The following is a 21,568-nucleotide window of genomic DNA, read 5'->3' as shown; positions in this document are numbered from 1 at the left end:
CTGTAGCTACAGCAACCACTTTCCAGGATCAACTCAGGTTTCCATTCTATTCTGTTTAAATAGTTGTTTGGTTAATTAATACTTAAAGAGACATAGGACACTAGAGTCATTCTCACAAATATAGAATAATAGATAGTCTCTCTCCTGGACAGTTTCCTTATCAATAGATGTAAGGGACAGTAGATGCCTGATAAAGCAGAAGGGTATAATGTGCATCTTCTGGCAGTGTATTAAATGATGTGAAAAACAAGTAAATTTTCCCTTTCTGATTATTAAGAAAGGTGTCTAGAATGGAAAAGTCTGATCCTTCCTCCTGTTCTATATCTTTGATGGGAGGAAAGGCAGAAAAATTCTTTCTGGCCACCCATTCCTAAAATGCCCTCCAACCTCAAGCACTAACTTAGGTACCTTTTGGGGGCAAAATCCCTAAACTCTCCCCGTAGCCAGAAAAATAATTAGTGCTCTGTAAGCCTGACCTGATGTTCTGAACACCTTGTGAAGGAACTTCTCTCCATCCATCCACTCCATAAGGGTGACCAGCTTCTTCATTAGGTACCCAAAGATAGGGGTACAAATATCACCCGGGACTCCGGCTCCACCCCAGAGCGCCTGGAGCAGACAGGGCTGCTGCTTCTCTGCCAGCACTGCTGAAGAAGCACAGTGTGAATTATGTTTCCAAAGGGGGAATAAAACAAGAACCAGAACAATTTTGTCTGCTTTCTCCATGAGAAACAGAAGTTAGCAGAGGTAGGGCATAATTCCAATTAAATTTGTATAAATAAAACTTGTAGGATTTTGAGCAGGGCTTGGCAAAACAACGGGAGTGATGTTGATTTTCTTTCACATACTTAGAATTTTACCCCTTCCCTTCATTCTGAGTTGCAGACAAACTGGGTTTTCAGCCATGGAGAGCTGCTTCACAACTCCGAGTCATGCTGTCAATCCCCAGTGAAAACCCCTCTTTTTTATCATGATTACAAACCCAAAAAGACACGGAATAAAAACAAGTGCTTTCTCCTTGCAGACCTGCCCCTCAGAGAAATAAGAAATGGCGTCGACAGCACACTTCTCAGAGGAGGAGATGGCAGAGCTACGAGAGGCTTTTGGCAAAGTTGGTGAGTACAGCAAACAGGAAAGATGCTGCAGAAGTGTGAAGCCGTAGCGAGCTCTTTTCTCATGTACCGACCAGCTGTGAGGAAATGGAGATTACTCCAGCACTGATCTGCTGTGTCACAGAAACCACAGAAGGTCCTTTTCCTGCCACCGCAGGCCTCCTGGATGAAACCCCATCAGCACGCTGCAGAGCCATGTCTTCTTACTGGAGAGAGATGGTGGGGCAATGAGCAGCAGGGTTTATGAAACAGCCTCAAAAGCTGTACAGAAAACCATGTTGGAAATACTCTCAAGTATTTTCCAAAGAATATTGCTTATTCCTGACAAATTATTTTGAAGACAAAAAGTTTTTATTCTAAGGTAAATTGAGTATACCCTCTGCGGGGGGGGAGAATCTGGAGAGGACAAATACGCAAACGGCTACAAAATTTGTAATCCCTTTACTATGACCTTTCAAGCTCCTTATGTTTTTAAACTATGTGTTTCCTTTCAAAGGCTTTAAAGATCTCATCTGATTTATCTCCTTTAAAGTCATGCAGACCCATCACTGTCTATCCAGATTCTAAGTAAAGGTCCTTATGCTTCTCACATCTCACTTATCTTCTATTAGATTTGTCAGCCTCGCTGGATTATGTGTTAACCAGTTGTCCTTGCTGCTTCAGGTGATAGATGTTTGATTTCTGAGCACACAGTCTTCCAGGCTGGCAATCCTAAATATCTGGTCACTGTGTGTGCCCCATACACCCAATGCACTGACAAGGCAAATGCTCTGGTTCCTCTCCCAGACATTTCCCTCTCTGAGTCCAGATCCTTCTGTTGTATGATTTCACAAATGGATAGGATGCTTTATGCAATCTGTATGAATCTGTGCTACTGGTGCTGAGAACTGAGTGCCTTTTTGCAGTATGCAACAGGTGACTCACATTGCAACTCCTCATGCAGGAAATCTGCAATATGCTTCTTTGAAATCACCTTAGGCACTGGGCTGGAGAAAAAGAGCCTGCAAAACAAGAAACACACAGATATATAAAATACAAATATAGGTATATAAAACCTAAATATACATATATAACCATATAGATGTATATATAACTATGTACATAACAATAGTGTTTTAACAGAAACTCTTCACACAATAGATTCTGTTTCCTTTTTTATTTGTGGGGATTTGCACAAACTGGTGGAGAAGAAAGGACCATTTAACCTTTGTTGGTGACCTTCTCATAAATTCCTACCCTGGATCTTGTAACAAGGTCAGCAGGATTATCCATGTTAGCATCATTGCGGAGATACACCAAGTTGTTATTTTGAGAATGACCATATGCAGCTCCAAGCCTCTAAACTCATGACTTTTGATGCAGAAAATGGGCCAAAATCACTAGTTATACATATGAATACATGCACATGTAACATGTAACTCTGTATTGCATCAAGTCCATTTTCTGTAGCTGTTCTGTAGACAGGATACTCCCTCTATAAATCACTCACATGCTTGTCTACATGTAAACCTTTGAAATACAATATCCATCTAAACCTAGCTTTGTTAAAATATTACCCTGTTTCTAAAACAAATAAATTCATCTGTATGAGCTTTGGTTTGTTAAATAGTGATTGTGATTTTTTTATTGGGTATGAATGACACTGCGGTGGTTGAAATTATTAGATTTCTAGATTTCAAGATATCAAATCTTTACATATAACGTACCCTTCCCCAGGTACAATAAAAACAACAGCCTTTGTGTGCATAAAATTTTATTAGGCTAATGTTGAATCTAAATGTTTGCTTTAATCTTTGCAGATATTGGTGGGAATGGCTTCATCCACGCCAGCGATTTAACAGACGTGTTGAAGGCAGCCAATCTCCCTCTCCCAGGATATAAAGCCAGAGAACTCATTCAGAATTTGACCACCACGGGGGATGGCAGGATCAGTTTTGATGATTTTATTTCAGTAAGATATTATTTTTTTAGTAAGTAAGGTGCCAGGTGGGTTATTCAGGGTGGTCCCCAGGGCACAGCAGAGGCACAAGCACAGGGTCTCATGGGCAACTAGTCAACCTGAGGAGTCCCCTCACTGGAAAAGATGAGAGCAGGAGGTAACTGAACTAGAAATCTTGCAATTAAATGAGACAAGTTACATGAACGCAGCTGCGTATTGAACAGACTTAATATCTTCCTGTTTGGTTGATGCAGCAGGATGAAGTATTTCAGTCACAAGTTGCAAAAATATTGTGTTCTGGCTAGATGGTTATGAAAAATTCCAGCAGATTGAAACTGAAAACTTTATGGGACATTTTTTCTACTAAAAAGCTGCTTCTTTTTCTAGCCTGAACTGGGACAAAAGCAAATGCTAAAATAGTGGAATTTCCCTTGGGATGGAGAAACAGATTTTTACTCATATTTTCTTCAAACTGAAACTGTTAAAGGCTCTCCTCCTGCACATCTTAGCTCCATGGTTTGGTACCATGTATGCTTCTGTTACTTAGGTGATCTTTGTTCACTGCTTTGAAAACATAAAAGCTGTGTATGATCCTGCTCTGCCACCGCAGATACACAGGTTTTACACAGAAACGCACTGAATAATACTCAAGCTGTGCTTCCATGTGTATGAAGCAGAGAGGACACATCTCCTGGTCCAAGACATCACTGTTTTAACTCGGTTTGATTCTCTGAAATTTTAAAATTGTCTCTTGTGCTTGAAAGATTTTCCAAAATCTGAAGAGTGATGATGTTGCTAAGTCATTCCGAAAACAAATCAACAAAAAGGAAGGGATCTGTGCCATCGGTGGGACATCCGAGCAGTCAAGTGCCGGCACACAACACTCATACTCAGGTAGGTACAGCTGTCCTACACTGATAGTAAACAGGAACAAGTGTGCCCTTGGAGATCATCTACACCAGGGGTGTCAAACTCATTTTCACCAGGGGCCACATCGGCCTCCTGGTTACCTTCAAAGGGCCAAATATAATTTTAGGACTGTATAAATGTAACTACTCCTACATATATACCGTCGTAAAATTACATTTGGCCCTTTGAAGGCAACCGTGACTCTGATGTGGGCCCCGATGAAAATGAGTTTGTCACCGCTGATCTACACCTTATCTTGGTGCAAACCCAGGTGCTCTGGCCTCGGTGAGCTTCTGCAGCTGTTCAGGCAAGGCTGGTGCAGGGCAAAGAGTTGAGAAGGTGACAAAGCACCTGAAAAGGCTCTTTGTCAAAAACAGTGTGAGCTGGTTTTCTGGGGTGGACAGAGCTGTGGCTACAGGGGGAAGCTGCAGGGGCGCAGCTTGCCTTGCCATAGCAGCACTGCAGCTCTGCTGGAGAACAGCCTCCCGGCATGGCTGCAGCAGCACAAAGACTGGCCCAATGCTGTCCCTGCTCAATGGTGAGGCAAGACACAGGTTCCTCAGTGTTGGCAGTCTCTCCAAACTCACCTGTAACCAAATGTTTCCTGACATTTTTCTAAAGAGGGCACGACCCCACCAAGGCTCTTCTCCCAGCCTGTTTCTCCAAGCTGAAGGTTTGGGGCAGCCAGAGCTGTTTCTGCTTCTTCCTGGGCACAGTCTGCACTGAAGCATCTGCACAGGAAGGAGGTCCCACCCTTAGCTGTCTTCTCCAGGGGCAGGGATAGGGAACTGACTCTTGCCAGGGAAGGGAGAGTGGAGGATGCTTCCAAGGTCTCCACCCTCTTGAGCACAGAGGACACCTTCCCTGAGCTACTGGGGATGGTGTGAGCTGCTGCTGGTACAGGATAGCTACGTTACAGCCCTGTTGGACTACAGGGAATGTTGCCCCATTACCCTCTGAATACTCTTTGTCAGTGTCCAACACACCCTGGCCAGGATCTTCTAGATATTCCACATGTGGAGGCTGTAATGTAAAATACACAATTCACTTATTTCAACGTATTTGAAGTTACGTGGGATTTTGATTTAGCAGAGTGATACAACAATGCATTCAAATTGCGGTGCAAGCACAAATTAGGCTTAGCAGAGCATAGCAACTGAAACATACAGTTGAATCACGTGAACTTAATTACCAGTCTCTATCATGTGCCTGCCCTCATGACACCGGGCAACCCCAGTCAGCGGGAAGGAGTGTGGAAGGAGTATTAACCAGCTCATTTGCTGTCTTCAGCTCATTATTTGTCTCCTCGGAGCCTTCTTCCCTTGTAGGCGTTCATTAATCACTCACGCTGATAGGAGAGTCTTCTCCCCAAGGAGTTCAGCCTTTGTAAGTAAAATGATGGTAGAATTATTGCACAGCAAACTGATGGATTTGATGTTTTGTCCACAGAGGAAGAAAAGTATGCCTTTGTCAACTGGATTAATAAAGCCCTTGAGAAGGACCCTGACTGTAAGCATGTGGTCCCAATGAATCCAGAAACAGATGACCTCTTCCAGGCAGTCGGTGATGGCATCGTGCTTTGGTAAATAATACCTGTCTTTCTCACAAAAGGGAACTGTGACTCTGCAGAAACTCACGTCTCTGCTTAAATGGAAGCTGCTAACTTTACATTAAGCTCATTAATCTTTGCAGATTCAAGGCCTTAATAATGCTATTTTTTCCTTTCTTTTATTTAAAAAAAATATAAAGCTTCTTTCATGTTAAATGAGAGTTTTTCCCTGCCTCCGGACCCTTGCAATAAGATGAAGTCAGTGAAATTTGAGGAGTTACTTGGTTTTATTTTTGTCCAAGGACTTTTAGGGGTTCACACAAAGCAGCATAAGACAGTGAGTGCTTTCACAGAAATTTACTGCACGATAAACTTTATGCACAATTTGACCTTGTGGCATTCTTGGCCTCACAATTATAGTACAATCTGCATGTGACCCAAAATGATTTCTTGAGTATTACGTGTGTGCCTGTGTTTGTATGGGTAAAAACAGAGTCTGACTATATTTGTTCAGTAATTGTCCAGCTCTTTGACTTGTCCTACAGCATAGTTACAAAAGCTGTATTGTATTTTGTGCGCACATATCTAGTAGTGTATTTATTTTAATTTCTTTTCTTTTGTTTCCAGTAAGATGATCAACTTTTCAGTGCCAGATACTATTGATGAAAGAACAATCAACAAAAAGAAACTCACGCCCTTCACAATACAGGTACAGGATTCTTTGCTTTTTTCCTTGGGATGCTTTGATTTAATCACTTAAAGCAAAAGCTGGTGATACCATGGTGCTGCCCAACACAATGAGGCAAAACGGTTTGTGGCAAAGTCGGATGTTCAGGTCCATGTCGTAAAAACATAAACACTTACATTTCTGTGTATTTACAAAAATATGGGCAACCTGACTAAACAAATTGTATTTGTGTTTGCATTTGACCCGTTGTATAATGTTTACCAGTTCAAAGATGTGTGGTAGATGCCATATTAATGCAAGAACAACTAGATAATACAGTGACCAATTCCAGGTGGAGCAGCTCTCAGGAGGCTGAACCCCATGTCTAAGGTCACAGACTGTTTTGCAGTCTGGTGACCTCACTAAAATATTAACTGTGATTCAGGAGGTACCATGATGTGCAACATGCCTGAGATGGGACCATAGCCTTTGCTCGCCTTTCACAAGCCATGCTATTTCACCTTGAAAACTGAATATTATGTGCACGTGTATATGATATAAAAATTGGACAAAAAAGCTAATTTTCACCTATTGAAAGTTTATTGTGTTTCTCACACAGCATTATGCAGAGAGATGTTTTTACATGAACAGCATCCACGTATCTGGGTATAAAATATAGATATAAGGAATAGATATGAACCTAACCCAGTTTAGCCCTTAGCTGCTCTGATTTGATGGAACATTAGCCAGGCTCAAGTAAGCTCAGAAGCCATTAAATTGGATTTTTATGCTGTATACCACATTTTTCAGTTCTAATCATTCTAGTCAGCAGCACAGTTTAGAGATGCAGCTCAGATCAATCCCTGTCACACACAGACATGATTTGATCAATATAGCTTCCACTTTAACTTAACCCTTTTACAGCTGTCTGATGGAGGAAAGGTAATTAATTTGAAATGCTCCAGTTTTTCTAGCTTATGAGAATTTACACTATGTCTCTCTCTGCATTTTGTATCTAATCAAATCTCTCTTGTCATGCCAACGGTGATGAAATTGATGTGAAAAATTGCAAATCTGTAGACATATTCTATTTTCCAGGCTTCTTTGCCTGCTTTACTTGCCCTCTATTTACTAAGCCACCTTTTCAAATAGTGCAGACTTGCGGATCAGATTTTGTTGTACCCTTTGTTTTAAACAGGGAGCAGTGAAGGAACATAATGTTCTTGAAAAATCACTTTCTTTCTGCCCCTCACTGTGCATCACGGAATCCCTCTGCTTCCCCTGAACACTCCCAAACCAGGACTCCATACTCCACAGTTCAAAAATAAAATATCCAGGCTTGACCACTTCTGACTTGGGCTGAACTGCAAGGTTACAAACTCAGCAAGTTTATTCCTGTGACCATGTGGTTTTTGTGTACTTTGCCCATTAGCAACTTATTTGTATCTTAGGAGTTAGGGCTGTTGTGTACTGCTTAGAGAGAGACAAGCCTGGAATATCGGCTTGTTGACTGGGTTGTAGCTCCCTCATTTCCTCCATGTGTGCAAGACTGAGTGGAGGAGAACTTGCCCTGTGCTGAAGCTAGGTCTGCACTTGAAAATGTGCCTGTGCATTGGCTATAGGAGGACCCTGGCTTTGATAACCAGGATTATCACTGTGGATAATCACTATGAATGCAGACGTGTGCTCTGAGCTCCAGTGCCCTGTGACGTGGTGTCTTTCACCTTTGCCAAAGAGGTCGCAGAATCATAGAATAGTCTGGGTTGGAAGGGACTTTTGAAGGTCATCTAGTCCAACCCCTAAAGGTCATTTCCATCTTCTTGTTGGGACCCAGAACTCACCTGTAATCTCAGGAGATTCTGAATTCCCCTGCTTCCTGTGGTCAGACTTGTACATAAATGCCTTAACAGCAGAGCTCTTCACAGATTTCACTAATTTTGTCTGTGCTCCCTTCCTGTATCCTCAGCTCTCCAGTTACTGCATAATTCAGAAGTTTTCTTCTTTCCCTAGGAAAATCTGAACCTGGCCCTGAACTCTGCTTCAGCCATTGGGTGCCATGTCGTTAACATTGGAGCTGAAGACTTAAAAGAGGGGAAACCTTACCTGGTTTTGGGTCTTTTATGGCAAGTCATCAAAATTGGGCTCTTTGCTGATATAGAGATCAGCAGGAATGAAGGTATGTATGGCTCTTGCTTTCAGTGCTCTACTGTTAATACTGAACAGCCTTTAGGATAAAGCTCTTTACAAAAAAATTCTTAATTCAATTTTTTATTCCAGTATTTGTTACCTGTCTTCTTGACCACTCTAATTTCCCTTGCTCTTCACAAGTTCCAGCACTCCAAAGTCCAAGGCTGTGGATAGGCTTTTATGTGCAGAGCCAATTTCATGCTCATTGGGTCAGGAATGATGATCTACACCCAGGTACACTGGTGTTTTGGCACTAACTCTGGGATAAAGAAATGCTACACTGCATTCAGGAAGCTGTGTTCTTGCTCTTGATGAAACCATTGCCAAACATCTCCTCTTTCTTGGTGAAATCAGAATTATAGAATCACAGAATAATTTAGGCTGGAACCACCAGTTTCCAGAGTTCTCAGTTCCCATTCCTTTGCAGGTAGCCTTGCCCAGCTTAATAGCTATTTTTCCTTTCCTGGTATTTTCTCCTTCATTTCTCATCTCAGATTTCAGTTTGTGAGGGTAGACAAGCCAAGGTCATTTTAATTTCTTTTCAGGTTCTCTCTTTCCCTCATAGCCCTTCTCTGCAGCTCTTCCAGGTGAAATTCCCCTTTCTTGAATATGGAACACTGTATTTCCACTGAGCTGTCATTAACATATGGAATTAAGGCAGTAATACATCCCAAACTCTATGGGAAATACCTGGGATGCACTAATATCACGTTTAGTTTTTGCCTGGTCATATCACATGGTGCATCAGAACAGCTCAGATGACACCTAATATACTCAAGTTGTTCTCATCCTCTGTTCATATAAGCTTTTAGCTAACAGCAGTTATTCGTATTAATTCCCTAGTGAATGTCTTTGAACATGGCACTATTAAATTACATTGTATTTTTATTACTGTCATCTAGTTCTTTCTATCTGATTTCTTGATATCTTCTGTGTTGACTATGCCACCTAGTGAATATCACCATCAGAATTTTAGCACATTGCTAGTATTTGTGACAAGACAATTGATGCAAAAAAAATGGAAACATTGGTCCAAAAATCAATCCATGATCAACTCCACAAGAATTCTTTTTACAGGCTACTTCTCAGTCTTAACATTGTTCTCTTAATAAGATCCACTCTCTTTTCAGATACTTCTATTATCCATATTTCTTTCAAGGAATGACAAAGGTAATCAGGAGATCAGAGCAGGGTAACACACTCTCTCTTTTAGCAATTAGTTGCCATGTTATTAGTTGTTCTTTTCAAAACTTATTCTGGAGCCTTTCATGCTCCAGAGACCAGCTGAACATCCTGCAGTTTCAAGGGTCAATCCTTCCCTCCTCCCTCTTCTTCCTTTTATGACATAACTAATACATTAATTCTTCTGTAGAAATAGAGTATCTTCTCCAATTGACAGATGAGTTAACCCTCCTGGCCCATGAGCCCATGAAGTCCTGTACAAATTCTTCAGAATACCTGTGTGTATCCAGTTTCAGCATGAAGGTCACTGAGATTTCCTTCATCTAAGCTGCAGAAAGTCTGTGCTCATTTTTTCATTCCCATTTTTCCCCTGTGCTGCTCAACATCATCATCTTTTCATCAAGATCTGGGGCAGGGAAATTGGGCAGTTCTTAGAGCACGCTGAAATTGTCTTACATTTCTATATGATCCACAGCTAAAGCTTTGTCCTCATTTTATTAATGAGACCCTTTTTCTGTTTGTGTCCTCTGTCATGCTAACCCAATTTGAATTTTGGCAACACTTTTGTTGCTTACTTTTAGAAACTAGGGTAGCAAAATGAGTAAGAGAGAAAATAGTTATACATTCTCCTCTACATGTATTCATAACATCATGACTTTTTCCTTTTTCCCTTGTTTAGCCTTGATCGCTCTTCTGAGAGAAGGAGAAAGCCTGGAGGATCTGATGAAGCTGTCTCCAGAGGAACTGCTGCTGAGATGGGCAAACTATCACCTGGAGAATGCAGGATGCAACAAAGTCAACAACTTCAGCTCAGACATCAAGGTATGAGAAACACTGACCAACAATAGCAAAACAGTAGCTCTGTACCCAAATATTGGCCCTCCAAACTGGGATTGTGCACTGAAACAATCCAAGCAGCTGAGATTGCTCTGCCAAGCACATGGAGCTGGGTACATAAAATCATTTTGGTGGGGTTTACCTTTCTGCTTGGTAGTATCTCTCCTCCTCTTGACCTCCCAGTCACCACTGCCAGTCCCAGCACACCAAATGCCTGGGAAAGGAATGACTGCTGTCTCTGGACAGGGCATACAAACACTGCCGCTGTATTTTCAGTTCCCTGCCTCTATTGCTCTCCTCCTTCCTCAGTGTCCTTAAATGCCTCTTGACCTGGCTTTGCTTTGGAGAAGGCTAGACCTTACCCAGATATGTAACAAAGTGTAGAGGAAGAGGATGAGGCTCTTCCAATTCGCACACTTGATCTTTCCTTCAGTACAGCACCTGGGTCATGTGCTCCTCTGGACCAACCTTTGCTATAACTCTGAATGCACTTACCCACAGGTTTTAATTCAGTGGAACCATTCAAAATAATATAGCTAGATGGAGAGTCACTTGTAAAGATGGGTCTCTAGTCCATGTAGCATATTTCACATACTTGGGAGTTCATGGACTTGTAGGTGCAGATTTCAGCAGAGCTTTCTCCGTAGCACCTTCATTCTTCTTAGACAGAGCTATCTGAACCTCAGTGATGCACACTGATGAGTTTCAGACACTGAAGCCACAGTGTGAGGCCCAGCCGGCATCCCAGGGCTGTAGGGGGTACATCAGGGAGGGTGTCTGAGCTGGCTTCCAGGCAAGGCAGGGGCTGGCCAGCACACCAGCCTCACCAGCCACGACCCCACCTGCCCACTCCCAGTATAACATGGGAAAAGCTCTGCTCCAGAGGTGCCTGGTTGTGGGTTTCACCAGAGGTTGAAGCATGAAAAGACGTTTACCATGTTTTTCTTGACATACATTAAGAAAAAACCACCAGAGAAGGCAACAAGAGAGTCTGAGAGTCACATTCAACAATGCAGTTTTTTATTGTGACAGATTTTTGGTTTACTGGGTAGAAGTCACTGGAGAATATCCATTGAAAGGAAAAGAATGGAGTCTTTCCCATCTTTCTGTAGGCTGGCTGAGAGGACTATAATGCAACTGATTAAATCCTACCTGCAACTGAAAGATAAATCACACCATATTTACAACTGGAAAATGAAGCACTCATTTACCTCTCAGAGGCCAAGACTTCAGCCTTTACAGCCATCCTCATAATTAAGTGTGTCACCCCACCTCTCTTCTATTATAAATAGCCACTTTCCACATATGGTGGGTAGTAATGCAGGTGTATAAGACTGAAAATGTTTCAGGTAGTCTGCTTTATATTTTGAAGACTATTAGTTGAGTTGTTTAGTCAAGTTCCTAGACACTAACCTGTAGCTTTGTTTTCAGTTTTCTGAGTTATTTCTGAAGTGAGATTAATACTTTCCACACATAGAAGCAGCATTACATTTCACAAAAAAATGGAAGACAAAAGATGTTAAATCCTTGTCTTGTTCCTGCTCTTTTGCCTGAAAAATGATGATACCATTGTCAGTTTTAACTTTTGTCCTTGAAAACTATGCTTTCTCTTCCATAACTGTTCCAGCGTTGCTTTGAAATCCGCTTTAAACATCTGCTTTCTCCTTCTGCATTTTCTTTTGTTAAATGCTCAGCAGTCTGACTTCTACAGCATTATAAAGGTATGTGTTTTCTTATCTCTAATCTAATGTTCAGATTAAGTCAGTTCTAATATTGAATCATAGAACAGTTTGGGTTGGAAGGGACCTTCAAAGGTTATCTAGTCCAACCCCCTGCAATGAGCAGGGACATCTTCAACTAGATCAGGTTCCTCAGAGCCCCATCCAGCCTGGCTTGGAATGTCTCCAGGGATGGGGCATCTACCACCTCTTTGAGCAACCTGGGCCAGTGTTTCACCACTCTGATTATAAAAAATTTCTTCCTCTTGTCTATTCTGAATCTGCTTTCCTTTAATTTAAAACCATTAAGCCTTGTCTGTTCTAACAGGCCCTGCTAAAAAGTGTGTCCCCATTGTTCCTGTAGGCCCCTTTAAGCTCTGAAAGACCCCTTTTAAGTACTTTGTTTTTGCTGTCCTTTTTTTCTGAGTGCAACACACAGCCTTTTGTCTCACGTGTTGAGCATTCTGCAGCATATATATATTGGCTTATGGAAGAAATTGATCTGGCAAATACAGCATAAAGTAGGAATTGCTAAGTGCTTCCAGATTAATTTAATTATGTAGCCCAATGATTGATGTAATAAAAACGAATCATGCAGGAACATTGTTCAGGGGAGCACTGGCATGCAAAACCTGAGCTTTAGATGTAATTTTTCCTCCATTTAATTTCTCTGCCTGTCACAGGACTCAAGAGCTTATTACCATTTGCTGAACCAAGTTGCTCCCAAGGGAGATGAAGAAGGCATTCCAGCTATTACTATTGACATGTCAGGATTAAGGGTAAGATGAGATAAGTTTAGAGTGAATGCTGATATTTTCTGTTACTTGTATTGCTGACCAACATGGAGTTGCACTGGGATGCCAGAACAAGCAAACTGGTTTTAGCATTGCAATATGATCTTGTATTTCAGATATAAAAGCTTTCAAATAATTAAATTACGTGCTTTCCCTTTTATTAGATACCATTGCTGAAACTTTAACAACCATTGAACCACACTGATAAACTACTAATATGTAGCAAGTATATTGAAATATATTTATTTAGGTATTTCATCAATCCACTCCCTTTTATACGGAAAAAGCAATATAGGGAGGTGGCTGCATTGTAGGTAAAGCCCATTCGAAAACACAGACCTGCTGTTAGTAAAAGCAGGAAAGGAGACAGCTATAAACCCCACAAGGATCTGCTTTAACAGCCCCACATGTGGAGACCACAAGTGGGTCTGGCGTGCAGTGCCAGGCACTGGGCTGAGGCTGATGGCCCCAATTTCTGCTGGCACAGGAGAAGGACGACGTCCAGCGAGCGGAGTGCATGCTGCAGCAGGCAGAGCGGCTGGGCTGCCGACAGTTTGTCACTGCCACTGATGTCGTCCGGGGGAACCCAAAGCTAAACTTGGCCTTCATCGCCAACTTGTTCAACAAATACCCTGCCCTGCATAAGCCAGAGAACCAGGACATTGACTGGAGCTCTATTGAAGGTAAGGAAAATCCAAATAAAGGATGCTTCTGGACATCCATGCGGCAGTATCCCTGCTCTCAGTTGATGATACAATAACTTAACCTTGTGTCCTTCCAGCTTATATTCACTGCACCATTAGCACAGGCATCCTTGAGAAGAGGGTTCTGTGGATAGCACATGTTAAAAAACTAAAATGTTTGTGGGATGTCTGAACCAGTATGGACTATTGTGCATACTTGTTAGTTGAAATTAGGCTTGATCTGACATTCTGTTAACTGAGAATATAATTTAAAAATCAGATCTTGCAAAAACTTGCTGCCTGCTTGCTCTGAGTTGGGGTCAGGACCACCGTTGTATGGATCATTTGCTGAGCTTCAGGTCCTTTTTTCTCAACCTCATAGCAAAACTGTGTTACAGCACAGGCTGTTCTTGAATTTCTGAAGGCATTTCAAGGCCAGTCTGCCTAAATACTATAATATATAGGGCATGAAGAAATATTACATGCTGCATTGTGCTCTCTTATTTCACACGTCACCCACTGTCTCCTTCTGTTTGTAGTTCAGTGCACTATAATTTCTGAGTTATGGCTTCATAACAAGACACTTATTTTACGAGAGAGTTGTGTTTTGCAGGCCTGTTGATTGATGTATCTGTTGTTTTAGGTGAAACAAGGGAAGAGAGGACATTCAGGAACTGGATGAACTCCCTGGGTGTTAATCCACGTGTAAATCACTTATATAGGTAAGGGGAGGTACTATACTTCCTTCAGATGATATTATCTACAGCCAACAAACTGTTTACAAAAACATAAGAACTTTTGGACCCTATAAGAATACAAGCTGCCATTTTTTGGGTTGTTTTGGTTTGTTGTTTTGTTTTTTTTTTTAGGAAACTAAGTTTACTTCTACTGATAGTTTAGTTTAGTTCCATTCCTCTATTATTTGAACAATGATATACCATTTTTATTTTTTTCAGTGACCTGTCAGATGCCTTGGTTATCTTCCAGCTCTACGAAAAGATCAAAGTGCCAGTAGACTGGAACAGAGTGAACAAACCACCATATCCTAAACTGGGTGGCAACATGAAGAAGGTACAAAAAGCTGGAATAGCTCCAGTAGCAATGTCTTACGCTTAAAGGATGTCTATATCATTTCAAACAGCAATGTGGCCATTTGTGTTGCTCTCAAGCCCCAAGTACAGCACGTTAAATGACTTTTTTCTAGTCAGTGAAGAATTTTTCATCTGAAAAAGAAACATATATTTGATTCACTGGTTGTTGTTGACAGATGAACAATATTTCTAAAGTAAAGACACTTGACACCATTTGTGTCAATATTTAAAAACTGTATTTGCAGAACACTTTTGCTACTGTCTTAGTCACCAATTATAATGCATCTTCATTGTGAGTCATATGGCACCAGCTTAATTGCATCTGTCTGGATCACTGCTCTCTACATCAAATGAAGACAGTGATGATAAGCATTCTTGACCAGATGCATCAAGAACTGATCACAGAGTTGCTGCTAAATACAGAGCTTTCTTCCAGCTATCCGGTTGACTAATTCCATCCAGTTAGGCCAGAGTGATTAACTGACCTAAAATATTGACTGGGACACTTATCCATTGTCTCAGTGCAATATCATGATGCTGGAGGTACCTGTGAGCTATAGTTTTGTATTTTCCAGTGTAATCTGTTTTCCAGGCCCTGATGATGAAGTACAACATTTCCTTCTATGTTAACTCTTTACCATGGTATTTTTGGGATGGAACTGGCTGCTGGTAGTCAAACAGCTGCATTGTCACAGAGCCCCACAGCTCCTCTTTGCCCAGGAGGTTCTGGGCTAAGCGATCCATAGAATTTAAAGTAATAGTGTCTTGTCTTCTTTTTTTCCTGTATTTTTGAACCTCACTAATTGACCCTGTCATTAACAGCTTGAAAACTGCAACTATGCAGTGGAACTGGGAAAGAATCAAGCCAAATTTTCCCTTGTTGGCATCGCTGGTCAAGATCTGAATGAAGGAAACCGTACACTCACGCTGGCTTTAGTCTGGCAGTTGATGAGAAGGTATATATATGGCCGTCAGATACAAACTTCTGAGTGTTTTGGTATACTCAGCTCACGTTGTAATAGTTTCCTGATGCTATCACTGAGAAGGGTCTACAGGTTACAGCTTTCTCCCTCCTCTGTTTGCACTTATACGTAAAGACAGAGTAACCTTTTGCTCGCTCCTAGTTAGGGATGTGATCAGGAAGCACATTATCTTGTGGGCAAAGCCATTACAGTCAGCTCATGCAGAAGATTATTATTGTCACTATCTGTATACCATGAATAAATGTTCATTGCATGGAAGAGTGAAGAAGAAGTTGAAAGGTTTCTGTATCAGGGAATAGGGAGAATGTACTGGAAACAAAGAATTGATGCAGAAGTTTTATAATCCACCTGAAGTGGATGCAATTCTCCCCACTTTAATGTAATTCTGTGTGTGTGTGTGTGTGTGTGTGTGTGTTTCTGTGTGAGCTCCATAATCGGATATAAAGAGACCCAGTGGTTAGAAACTGAATGCAGGCTAAATTCAGTTTATAAAGCAAGGTACAAGTTTATCAGGCAGGTAATTAATCTAGAGATGTGGTGATTACTTGCCATCAATTTGGGATGTCTTTCCAAGGTGTATGCTGACAAACAAAATATTCGAGGCTTGTATTTATGCAGGTCAGCCTTACATGAACATAAAAATTCCCTTCCAGCTTTAAAGTCAGTGATTTTTTTTTTTTTAAGCATTGTGAGAATGAGTCATTTACACCTAGATCCACTAAGAGAGACCTTGTAGGAAGTTTGAGTGTCAAAACCTCTTGACACTCCCAAAACAGTGATTAGGGAGCTAAGGGTGAATTAGACCAAATAGATGAATATAATGTTATAATATAACCCATATACACTGTGAGTGTGTGGGAAGCAGGGGAATATCAGGTCTAAGGGGACTGTTGGGGTGATCCAAGTCAAGCTGCACACGTACAAGACGGTTCTGAGGTTACAGTAGACTTTGAGCAAATGCAGGTATCCTGGTTTCCCTCTTAAGGTACACTCTGAACATCCTTGAGGACATTGGTGGTGGAGAGAAGGTCAATGATGAAATCATTGTCAGCTGGGTCAATAAAACACTGACTGCAGCCGGGAAGGATTCAACCATCTCCAGTTTCAAGGTACAGTTTCTTGTTAGAAATCTCTGCTTAGGAATCTCTTATTCACTGTGTTTGTGTGTATATTATATACATTGCCTGTATATAGATATATAAACATATATACATGTACACAATATATTATAATATAATTAATTACATTTTATTACTTTTCATTCCCTTTGAAAGGCATGTTCAAATACAGATCTTTTGTTCAAGGGGCTTTATTATGAGAAGGTAACAGAAACATGTTATGAATGTAACAGGAAACACCTTCAATGCCAGTTTGACACAGGAAATCAAAGTGTAGAGCCAGGAATGATGACTAGAATTAAGCAAGAACTGCTGTGCTATTGATTATTAAATGACAGCAATTATAAATGACAGTATTAAAAAGAACAGCAGCAATACTTTCATAATATGGTAGTACCATTCAGGGGTGGTGCCCTATTTTGCAAGGCACCTTATAAACACAGAGATGGTTCAGTTCCAGAGTTTCCAATTTTGCTAACACATCTGAGACACTTGCCAAGCTGGGGAACATTAAGCAGATATAAATCAGCAGTGAGCACCAGGAGAAGACAGATCCATCAGACTTCATGTAATGAGCTCTGAAGTCACACAGCTGGTCTAACTCGCACCTCCCATCAGTAGATGTGTATCAATGTCATCTCCCCACAGGAAGCAAATTGACTAGCCCAGCACCCCATCTTTTGATTTAATGATGTCTCATTCATTGGGGAAGAAAAAAATCCTTAGAAGGATTCTTAGTCTGCCTTAGATGAAAAATTATGCTAAGCAGCCCTTTGAGAAGATCTAAATGGCTTTTGACTGAGCTATCCATGGCTCTTGAGTGTAGACTCTGGCTTTGTGTGAGATCTGTCATCCTGTTCTTGCATATAATTGTATTCTTCATCTCTGCAGGATAGCAAAATCAGCACCAGCATGCCAGTCCTGGATCTCATTGATGCCATTCAACCAGGATCAATCAAATATGACCTCTTGAAAACAGAGGACCTGAATGATGAGGAGAAACTGAATAATGCTAAGTACGTTTGTGCCAAGTGACACTTAACACGAGCTACCTGCTCAGACTTCCCTAACTCTGTCTTTGAAAACTGCTCTGCTATCATTGTCATCTGGCACAACCTCAACTGAGAAATACCTCCAGAGTTAGAAGCATGAAGGCTAGGACTTAGGCAGTAAAAAAGACTATCAATGGAAATGAAGTGTGTAATGTTATAATTCCTGCTTTATAATTCCCTTGAAGGGATCAAAATTACTTGGCTTCACAGGCTCCTATTTTCTCTTATTAAATTTAAAATTCTTTCAGAGATCAGGGAACAATGCCAACAATAGTGAGCCATGGAAACCAGTGATTAGAGGTCATGATACCTCTTTAGTCACATACAGGTGGAACAAGGGCATATTGAAGAGAGAAGGGGGAGGACATGCCCGAAAAACTGGTTTTATGAATGTGGATATTGATTCTTTCTGTTACCTGAGTGCAAACCATTTCCTACCAGAGGGTCAATCCTTGGGGCATCTCCTTTTCCTTTCAGAGTTATACAGATCACTTCCTGCTCTGATCATCAATTTAGCTTCTCCTTTGCTGCGTGGCAACTACAAAAGAGAAAAGGATGACTAAGGCAACCAGAGCTGCCATTATTTTTATAAAGACTTTTTTCACTACTGTTTTTCCCTTCCATTTCCTACCACCTGCTCTCTTTCTTGCAGTCCTATGTGTGCTTCTCTCCGTACTTAATTTCCTCATCCCTCTACTAATGTTACCCTCTTCAGTCCTCCCTTTCTTCCTCCCCCCCGACATGTTTCTCTGCATTTGGGGGAGAATTTCACAAATGTGTGTGCTCTGCAGTGGGAAGAACCCGAGGTTTTCTAGCTTTTTTTTTTAATGAAAAATAGAGATAAGAGACATATCCCCTGGTCAATAGCCAACAGCCGTGAAACAGTGCACTCTGAGGAGGAGAAGGATAGGAAGGTCAGCTTCTAGATGCTGGGTACAACTCAATGTCCCTGAATGTTGATTTTCCAACAACACTGATCTCCACCAACATCAGCCTTCTGCTTTCCATCCTCATGAATTTGTTTACATGTGAAGACTGAGCAGCAGAGATTGAGGATTTGATTTGATTAACTGGTAAAAGAAGCCTGTGATAAAGCTCCCAGAAGATTCTGAAGGGGTTAAACATGACAAACATAAACCAAAAATAGAGGGAGCAAGACCAGAATGGCTGTTTGTAAGGATAATTTTTCAGGAGATGGAAGACTAAATGTTTCATGTCAGACTTTCACCTGCAGTCTCCCATGCTCTAACCATCAGGGAATGCACTCTACCTTTTACTACAAATTAGTTCTTTACAAACCTGTCTCATACATTCCTATAGAAAAGTTTAGTTTTGATGAATCAGTAAGAAAGTTCCCAACCCACTCTGGTACTGATCATGCGGAAAACTTCTTAACAGAGAGAAAATTAATGCTACTGCACTAATTTATTTCTTTGTTTTGTTTTTTTCATCCCTGCAATGCAGATATGCCATCTCTATGGCAAGAAAAATTGGAGCAAGAGTCTATGCCCTTCCAGAAGACCTGGTTGAAGTAAAACCCAAAATGGTCATGACAGTGTTTGCTTGCCTCATGGGAAAAGGCATGAATAAAGTTTAAAGCACAAAAGACTTGTACCGATACCTGGTATTCACCCTTTTGACTTCCTCAAACTGGATGCTCTTCTTCGTATCAAGGAAATATGCAAAGTGCTCATGCTTTTAAGGCATGAATGTTATACATGGTTCCAGATCATACAAAAGTTGTGTATCCACGTGTATCCAGGAAATGTTTTGTTTTGAACAGTAATATGTGCTTGTTTTCTTTGCCTTATTTTCCACTTTGCTACATATAACCATTTCATATTCCTGAGTAAGTTTCTAATACTGAGGCCTATACATATCCTTTTATTAATGGATACCAGGGTTTTCTGTCAAAGGTCACCTGGAGATCTTTGTCTTGGGAGGTACAGACAGCTTTTAGGATAATGAAATGTTGTACGCTGCTTCTGCCTGAAAATGTCTTCATGCTTCTGGTAGCATTTCTGCCGTATTTTCCTTCAGTTTGCACCTGGGATAACAAAAGTGATTTCCCCAAGCCAATGCAAGTATGAGTGGTCTATATTGACTATATTTTTGGAATGGTAGGATCCTCCTACAAAATTCTTGTGGAAAGACAGAAGTGTTTGGAGACTAGTGTGTGTTTCTGGTATATGAACTGAGCAGTACTCTTCCCTGCAAGTTATGCCTCTGCCATCAGTGGCATTACTCCCAGAGTACATTGCTACTCACTAGAAAGAAACATGCTGTAACCTGGTCCTCCAAGAACACCCAAACTGTGGAACCTTTGCAAGAAATGCTCTCCATAATTCATTTTTATGTCATAAGGCACTTAAAACATAAGCAGGTTGAAAAGCATGATAGAAATGAAAACCATGTTAAAGAAACTGAGGGGATATACTCAGTTAGTAGCAATAAGATGTTAACCAAAGGGACAGAGAATGACATATTTATGTAGTGGGTAAAAATTAAACTCTGTTAACTTTAAAGACTTGCACTCGAAGGGCTGTGGGCCTGATTCAGGAGAGCATTTAAATCTGTGCTTGTGTATGAAACATACTAAAATGCTTCCCTGAACCCGGGCTGGGATCCTCAATGGAGCTAAATCAGCATAGCTTTGCAGCTGACAAGACACTGTCAATTTGCCTCAGCCGAGGACCTAGCTCTTTCTACAGACAGTGGGATATATTTGCACTGAATCTCTTCCTTGGCATGAGTTGTTTACTGTTCTGGCTTTTACGTGGATTTTACTGTGGTGAAATGCAGAAGGAGGGAATTTTGCCTTAATGCAATCCCAGTGACACAGTCTCAATTCCTTCCCTATCCTCCTCCCTTCCCTCCCGCCCCTTCAGAATTGCCTTAATGAAGAACCAATATTCAGTGATGTGAGAAGTCTCTCCAAATAAAATGTTCTATAAAGCCAAATGTGTAGTCTTTGCTTTTAGTAATGCATGTGCTAATTGGGAAGTGTGTATCGTATGGCTGAAATAGGGATGGATTTAAAAAAAGAAAAACAAACTGTGGCCTTGCTAAGGATTTATCTTCCATATTGTTATTGAAGCTATAGATTGCAGAAAGCAGGAAGAATTATTCCCTAGGTCATTTCTGAACATGCTGCTCTGAGACACTGCCAAAGATGGGACACTGTGCTGGCTGGACCTGCAGCCTGACCCAGTACAATTTTCCCCATTCAGTGCAATCCCTGTCATCCTCTTCCTTTGCTCGTATACTCGTAAGCTTTGTTTCTTTAAGCACTCTGCAAGGCAAGCGTGGTTCCTGTATTAATGATCAGATCCTCTTCCTGATCAGATCTGGCTGCCCGTTCCTCTCCTGAACCTATGGCCCTGCTCTGGGTTCTCTGTCTCAGGGAGATGCCCTCACCCCAGACTCAGGGGTGGACATGAGGGATGAAGTAGATGAGGATGGGAGATGCCACTGAGGTGAGGGTGAAAGGGCTTTTCCCTTGGTCCCAACTTGAATGCCGGGACTTGCAATCCCCAGAAAGAAGAAGAGATTTTCAGGCATTTCCCATTCACCAGCCCTTAGCAACTCAGTTTTCTTTTTGCATGGGGGTAGGATTTTTAGAGGATCCTGCTGAGAGGTGCAGGGAGAGGCGGCTTTCACACATCATGCACTTCCCATAGGCAAGATGTAGGACTTCAGGGGCCCTGGAGATTCAAAGCATGTTTTGTAAAGGGGGCTGCTTCTCCT

General features: G+C 41.3%; 1 protein-coding gene across 1 annotated transcript in view; it reads left to right on the top strand.

Annotated features, from left to right (window-relative positions):
* LCP1 (lymphocyte cytosolic protein 1) overlaps window positions 1-20,772 on the top strand; it is a 30,538-nt gene extending 9,766 nt beyond the window's left edge. The window contains exons 2-16 of the mRNA XM_080358528.1: window positions 1,025-1,115; window positions 2,912-3,063; window positions 3,816-3,945; window positions 5,410-5,542; window positions 6,137-6,218; window positions 8,187-8,352; window positions 10,225-10,367; window positions 12,784-12,879; window positions 13,382-13,577; window positions 14,221-14,299; window positions 14,534-14,648; window positions 15,491-15,624; window positions 16,637-16,760; window positions 17,661-17,785; window positions 19,286-20,772. Of these exons, the coding sequence (XP_080214654.1) occupies window positions 1,049-1,115; window positions 2,912-3,063; window positions 3,816-3,945; window positions 5,410-5,542; window positions 6,137-6,218; window positions 8,187-8,352; window positions 10,225-10,367; window positions 12,784-12,879; window positions 13,382-13,577; window positions 14,221-14,299; window positions 14,534-14,648; window positions 15,491-15,624; window positions 16,637-16,760; window positions 17,661-17,785; window positions 19,286-19,418 (1,875 nt within the window). The 5' untranslated portion in view covers window positions 1,025-1,048 and the 3' untranslated portion in view covers window positions 19,419-20,772. The remainder of the gene's footprint in view (window positions 1-1,024; window positions 1,116-2,911; window positions 3,064-3,815; window positions 3,946-5,409; window positions 5,543-6,136; window positions 6,219-8,186; window positions 8,353-10,224; window positions 10,368-12,783; window positions 12,880-13,381; window positions 13,578-14,220; window positions 14,300-14,533; window positions 14,649-15,490; window positions 15,625-16,636; window positions 16,761-17,660; window positions 17,786-19,285) is intronic.
* The last annotated feature ends 796 nt before the right edge of the window (window positions 20,773-21,568 follow it).

Source organism: Nesoenas mayeri, assembly GCF_963082525.1.
Source record: "Nesoenas mayeri genome assembly, chromosome: 1".
NCBI lineage: Eukaryota > Metazoa > Chordata > Aves > Columbiformes > Columbidae > Nesoenas > Nesoenas mayeri.
The sequence above is the reverse complement of the archived record's forward strand: the minus strand, read 5'-3'. Positions and strand labels throughout refer to the sequence as shown.